General features: G+C 39.6%; 1 protein-coding gene across 1 annotated transcript in view; it reads left to right on the top strand.

Annotated features, from left to right (window-relative positions):
* Window positions 1-648: 648 nt before the first annotated feature.
* The window catches only part of LOC101850861 (proprotein convertase subtilisin/kexin type 5), a 32,362-nt gene continuing 25,812 nt past the window's right edge, over window positions 649-7,198 (top strand). Inside the window, exons 1-3 of the mRNA XM_005090154.3 lie at window positions 649-919; window positions 5,378-5,515; window positions 6,010-6,160. Of these exons, the coding sequence (XP_005090211.1) occupies window positions 880-919; window positions 5,378-5,515; window positions 6,010-6,160 (329 nt within the window). The 5' untranslated portion in view covers window positions 649-879. The remainder of the gene's footprint in view (window positions 920-5,377; window positions 5,516-6,009; window positions 6,161-7,198) is intronic.

Consider the following 7,198-nt stretch of genomic DNA (forward strand, 5'->3'; position numbering starts at 1 on the left):
TATATATTGTATATTAGAGTTAAAATCACAGCCTACATGTATAGGCCTAACTTTATGATAAAGTTTGCCTACAGGGCTAATTAAGTAGCCTATAATATAAGTGATAATTATGACATTGTAAAAAAACCGCAACCCAACCAAACAAACTAATGCAAAACAAAACATGTGTAACAATGTCAACGTGTACAATACGCAGCGGTCTTGGAACAAAATAATGCCGCCCAACAAACAATAACAGCAACAAAGAAAAAACCAACAAAAACCAACAAAGGGAAAAAAATCCCAGACCAAATACATGTAAAAGATCTTTCATGTGTACCGCTGACCCTGCATCGAACAAACTCATCATAGCCTTTCAATTGAAAACGAAATGAGCCAGAGACAAACATGCTGGCATGGGATGATTTAATTTAAATTAATATAATAGATTATATGAATTTTTAAAAATTAAGCGGAAAGTGTCCTCTAGCTATTTTAGTTCCCTTTTCAACAAACTAAAACGCCCCCTCCCCGCACTCTCCACAAACAGGCACGTTCTCGAAAAGAAAAAAATTAAATGAAAATCAGCACGAAACGGGTACCAGAGTATTTTAGTGTCTCTGGGGGTACTCAATAAACGTATCGAAATAAATTATACATGACGTCACCCCATGTGAACAGAATACAAGGGAGACGACAATGAAAAAAAAAATAACGAGACATATGACTGTCACGTGATAAACCAGTAAACTCAAAATGGAGTCCGAAGAGATGGGTTACACTGCTCCATACCAACAATGGTTAGAAAAGTAGACGCCTTGCTTTTTGTTCATTCACTGAAGGAGGAAATAACTGACTGTGAAACCGAACTTGCCATTCACTGACACAAATATACTGTGGATGATGATGACTTGTTTTTCTTCCCAAGCAGCTATAAAATGTAAGTCGAAGCCAACTCACAACTTTACTTACTCAACAAACTTACACTGACACTGACTTTTGACTTTGTTTTCTGCCAATTTCGGCAAATTTTTATTTTTAGACCCACACATATTTTGAGGGCTAAATTGCCATAATTTTTGCTGCAGAACACACTCATCATGGCCACTAACAGAGCTGGTTGTAACGGAGTATGTGAGTATGTACTTACATTACAATTTTCGGTACTTTTACTTTTACTGAACTCAGGTATATTTGTGAGAACCAGTACTTTTACTCTACTCCGATACTTTAAATTATTAAAGTACTTTTGAGTATTTTCAAAGTACATTTTGAGTACTTTTGAAGCTTAATGAAAGAGTAAGTGCCGGCATTTCTGATAATAATATACGGAACAAGGAAGTGGCTATCCTCACCTGGCGTGAGAATAAAAATACGATCAACCTCTCACCGCGGGTGAGACTTGCCACTGTTGGCTATTCTCACCCGGTGTGAAACAAGACCTGTTTTTTCTAATTTCGGAATACTGGGTGAACGCACACCAGGTGAGAATAGCCAAAAGACTCGCCTGCGCTATTGTCACCCGGAATGAGAATAGAGGTGGCCAGTAGGCCATGGAACAAACACCGGGGCGGGCACAGTTGATCAACCAAGAGTTGAAAGTTGAGACCAAAGAACTGCCCGTAGCGTCAAAGATCAACCACTCTCGTAATATGTGATCACACAAGCGTTGTAAAACTCCATGAAATGGTACAATGTTTGCCCCAGACGGGTTTCTGTCTTTTCTCCAAACAATGCACTCGCATCTGAGCTCGCCACCTAAACATACATCACTCGCTGGGTGGGTAGGGCCTACAAGTTCGCTCCAGGTCCAGGCAGGATCACATCGAACTGTGAACTCTTCCCTGACCATTGGAGGCAGTTTTACTCTATTTCCTAATTTGCGAGACAGCCTGAATTTTAAATGGTGTGGTCACAACGTAATGGTGCGTAATGACAAAAGCGCAGGGACTCATTCAGAGATGGAAGGCTAAAAGTTTTGGACAGGTAAAGGGGAGGGGCAACTGGATAAACATAGATGATAAAGATCTCGAGACTCACGATAGGCTAATGAGAGTATATTATATGGCATGCCTAAATGTCACCATGCCTCTGTGATTGGTCATCAAGGTTGACCACTCTTTGCTCGACATATGTCATAAACCCACCCAGGGGTCACGTCAGTTCATGAATGGGTCACTGTAGATTCTTCTTTGGCTTTGTCGGCTAAGATCCCATATTTCTCTTGCTCCGAAGCACTGGGATCTTAGGCGGAGACTACTGTACTGTAGTAGAGAATCTTTGGTTACACTACACTTACTAGACTCTAGGACCTGAAACTACACATGTATTTTGGTTTGGCGTGGGCGCCATGGACTACACAGTGTGACCCAAATCTGTCTTACGACTATTACATAATCAATTGAAACTGAAACTGAGTTCTCAATGTAGATCTATATCTAACAATTTTTTAGGCTACCTAAATTTCTTTTCAACTTTTTTTTTTGTGGCTTGTGCTTAACTCTTGTCATGCATCTGTGCTGAGATGCGAATCTTATTAGCAACCGATTACGTCGGGTCGGACGTTCCGGGCAGGCCGCCGGAGTCACTCAGTATGTACTGTTGGTGTACAGCGCGCACGCCGAGAAACGTTTGTTTTCGCCATGAATACTGTGGGAGTGTGTTAATCGATGATGAAAATAATGCTCTATCTTTCATAGCTTTCTATTTATAAAGTGTTACAAACACATGAATAACCCCCTCTCACAAGCTAACTGATAAGACATTACGAGTAGTTACGCCCATTCGAATACCTTTCTAGACGCTCTTGTTGTTATGAGAATGACCTGAGGTTCGAAAGGGGATAATATAGGTCAATTTCCGAATGTTTTGCACTCAAATTGTTCTTTGTACCTGCAAAATGGTATTCAAAACTATCAAACAAGCTTATTTTTTATCAGGTAGTATAATTTCATACAAAATCAAGCTCATTTGAAAGATTTTGTTAAGAAAAATGGAAGTCTTGTTTCATGACTACCCTTTCGAGCTCTTATGACTACCCTTATGTGTTGCATATGAAGTCAGGGTCAAGTTTCTTTGTGATTTCATCTGCTTTTGTCATTAGATAATATTTATAATAATGGGATCAGAGGTACGGAGAGCCATGGCACGCACTTGCTAGAACCATTAAAACAATGCCAGCTTGTTGTTCTCAGTCAAATTTATCAAAGTCGACTCGCTTTCTGTTGGGTTTACCTGCAATGCTGGTGTTTTTGATTTTGTCTCAATTTTTGAGAAACCTGGAAAAGGTTGACTTTGGGGATATCAAATATTTGACAAATTTCTGCCCTAGTGCAAAACTTCTTGTCAGCCTTTGCTAAAACCTGACGCTTGGTTTCTATTGTCAGACTATTAAATTTTACTCTTTTCTGCCATAATGGAAAGTACCTGGTATCAATAAAAGAATAGTCGATGGATACAATGTGCTTGCCTTGTTTGGTGTTGAAGCAAGAGAAAGGAAAAGAGTGTTGCTGTTGAGCCTTATGACTGAAATAAAATTGCTTTTACGTTAGATCATGATCATGACGATGTAACCAACACTGAGGCCACCCACCCCTCTAATAAAATATGTGTAATCACTTCCTGACTCAAATCTCGAAGTTCAAAGAACCACACACACACATACACATAATGTGTAAACACAAACACAAACATAATTCACACATCATATTGCCCAATGCAGCACCACACTGTCTTTGTTCACATCTCACCATCCATTACCCACCCTCACATGACTAGATTCAAGAAAGTTCTAGTGCCTTACACACACTGCAGGTAATTTGAGATGATGCGTCTTGATACATGCAGCGTGTGTATCATCATGCTGTGTAGGGGTGGGGTGATCCGGGTGGGCTCATGTAACCTGATGCTCTTGATGATGATAGGTTTGCTGTTTTTCATCACACTCACAGGGCGATTTGAAGTCGAGACAATTGTGAGAAAAAATTAATTTGATTGCGTTTTTCAAGACGAGCTCTTTGACAAGTCTGTAAGGCTGTTTGAAAAAACAGTGTTGCCAGTACAAAGAAAATATCAGTTCAGTTGAGTACTGGCATATTGAATTCATGATTTAGAGTTTTAAGTGTCTATGTTATCTGCACCGAACTGTGTGTCTAGTGTATGAAAAATATAATACATGTGTTTTAGAAACCGCCAATCATATAATAGCAGTCTTCTAGACAGCCGCCTTTCTAAGAAAAACATAAGAAACTAGAACAAGAGCGATGTCATTTTCTATGAATTATTTTTTCTTGTAATGAGAAAGTGTTGAGTTTTATTCATAGTGGTTCTATGTCAGCTAATAACAAGGTTCCTTACTTTCTCTGTTTAATGCCCTATTTTCGTTTAAATGACCAACCTCTTGACAATGTAATGATCACAATGATGATGATGTATGTTTAATTTTCCTTCTAGCGTTATGTTGTTGTGTCCATGGCCTTTCAGGCGGTCATAAAGGCTGTTTTTTTAATGGTAATTTAACTGACCTACATGGTTGTCATATATTTTTGGGAAGGGATTAATGTTGAATATTGCCTGCACAGACTACGGTTGCAATGCATATATTTTATATTTACGTATTACATATATAACTGTATAGTAGAGATGATATGGGGGCTCTCGTGGCCTAGAGGTTAAGGTGTTGGCCTCTCATTCAAAGGTCCCGGTTTCGATTCCGGGTAGCGACCAAAAAATTTTCTTCTCTAAAATTGTCTCCTTTCACATCCTTTCCTGATCTCTAACAATGTTCTGTTGTCTGCTTTCATTTCCACTTTCTGCCCCCACCCCCTCACCTCCTTTGCCCCTCCTCTGGGCTCCTGACTCTTTCTGCAGCCTTTCTACTGCTACTCCTTGGCTCCTCCTAACAGCTGTCTTTCTGCCACACCCCTGATCTTCTGGTAGGAAAGATCTACACCTAGCCTTCTCTGACAAGGGCGAAAAAATATCGGAGGGCCCGTGTGCAAGTTGCGCACGTTAAAGATCCCTTGGTGGTCTAAAATCGATAAGAGTAGGCTTCGGCCGCCACCCGGGCAAAATTATAAATTTCCTACCAACGAAAAAGTATTAGGTGTGTCCCGCGCGCTCATATGACCTATGCAGTTGCGAGTGCCGTAAAACCCTATACTAAACAAACAAACAAAGAGATGATATTGTCCCATGGAAACCTATCCAGGGCTTTAAACATTGGGAAGGAAAGAACAGTATTTTTGTTTGTGCATTTGAATTGATCTCAGTTTTGCTTGTGTGCTGTTTTTGCAATTTAATTTGTGAATATCCAAGAATACGTTTTTATAAGTCACATTTCAGCAAGGATAAAAAAATATGGTCTTTAAAACCTTGTCTGTTGTTCTTTCTGTTTCAGATGGTTTGATCCTGATTGCCTTCATGTTCACCAGCAATCTCTGTCATGTCACTTTGCTTGAGTTTGAGTTCTCTCCAAACTGCAGCACACACTATAACACGTGTGACGTTTGTCTGCATGGAACCTTTGCTAATGAAAGTAAGTAAAAGTTGGACTTTATGTTTCTTAAATACGCTTCCAGTATGATGTTTTGCTTAAATCATTCCAAGCAAACTGAAACATGTATAGTACAGGTTGGATCATTAACAGAAAGATCACATCTCTGCTAATAGGAAAAGGAAGAGGCTATGTAAGTTTGTCGGGTTTTTAAGCTAAAAAGATATGCACACATCTAAAAGCGAAAACAAAAACAAATCTTATTTATACTTGTATATGAACTACTCATTCATTGCTTCTTGAAAGATACCATGCCATGTTATTTATGAACTTTGATCATTAAAAATGGTAACAATTATTATAGGTTGAAAAATTGAATTTTTGTCTCTCACAATTGTACAGGAATATTTTTCTTTCATGGAGTACTAATGTTTACTTGGGTATTTTTTTGTTTTTTGCTTTCTTTATCCAATGATTACTAAAAACAAAAATAATATATGCTTAGTGTATAATGTAAAGAGTTTGCATTTTTTCAGGTACAGAGTCGTGCTTCTGTTGCACGGGAAGTGGGAACCCTCTGGGCATGTGTGTAAACGAGTCGTTTTGTACTCTCTGTCCTGCTGGCCAGTACCAGCCTGGTGAAGGACGTGCCCACTGTGAATTCTGCCCGCAAGGACAGTCCACATCGTAAGTAATAATAATAGATAACATTTGTATAGCTCAATTCCCTGCTCAACAGCAAGCTCTATGCGCCTCACAATCTATACTATTACCCCAGGAGATCCGAGAGCATTCTGGGAAGCATACAGTGCAAGCTGCCATTTATAGGCACTAAAACACTAACATGCTGACAAGTTCTTTCGCTGTCTATGGCCGGGTACCCATTCCCACCTGGGTGAAGTGAGGAAAATTTGTGTAAAGTGCCTTTCCCAAGGACACAACGTCGGACCAGCGGCTCGAACCCCTGAACCCACATTATCATGATTACGAGTCTGGTAGCCTAACCACTAGGCCACCGACGCCACAAGTACATCTCGTGTGTGATTTCCAGTGACTGTGGGCTATTCATGGCTAGGCTCTTTTCCTCGTACTTAAACAGTATGAGTTGAGATCTCTGATGAAGATACTAGTAATTTGTTAATTTTTTTTCTGTTTTTCTGTTTGTGTAGATCCCGGCACAGTCAGAGGAGGCTCTGACAGGAGAGTCAAAGTAGCCTCTTATTTCGTGACTAAATTGTTTCATGGGTTGTTGGTGGGTGCTCTAGCATGGTTTGTTTTTCCTTTTTTCCTATCAAACATCTATCGCCCGTTATATCTCTCTTCTTTCTTGTCTTTGCATGTGACTGTCTTGTGACACCTCTAATCTTTGGCGTTTATATGACCTAACACTAAAATTAAAAGTATTGCTGAACTAAGTTGTGTCAGTGGGGGCACAAAAATATGCACCAATTACTTCTGGTTTGCTACGCTATAACCATTGACTAGACAGTCAGATTTGAGTAGTGCTGGTGCTGTTTACTGCACAGAATAAGACAACTTTTTTGTTTACTTCTTCTTCTTCTTCTACTACTACTTCTTCTTCTTCTTCTACTACTACTTCTTCTTCTTCTTCTTCTTCTTCTTCTTCTTCTTCTTCTCTCCTTCTCCTTCTCCTTCTCCTTCTCCTTCTCCTTCTTACTTCCTGACTCAAATCTCGAAGTTCAAAGAACCACACACACACATACA

Source organism: Aplysia californica, unplaced genomic scaffold (assembly GCF_000002075.1).
Source record: "Aplysia californica isolate F4 #8 unplaced genomic scaffold, AplCal3.0 scaffold00013, whole genome shotgun sequence".
Classification (NCBI taxonomy): domain Eukaryota; kingdom Metazoa; phylum Mollusca; class Gastropoda; order Aplysiida; family Aplysiidae; genus Aplysia; species Aplysia californica.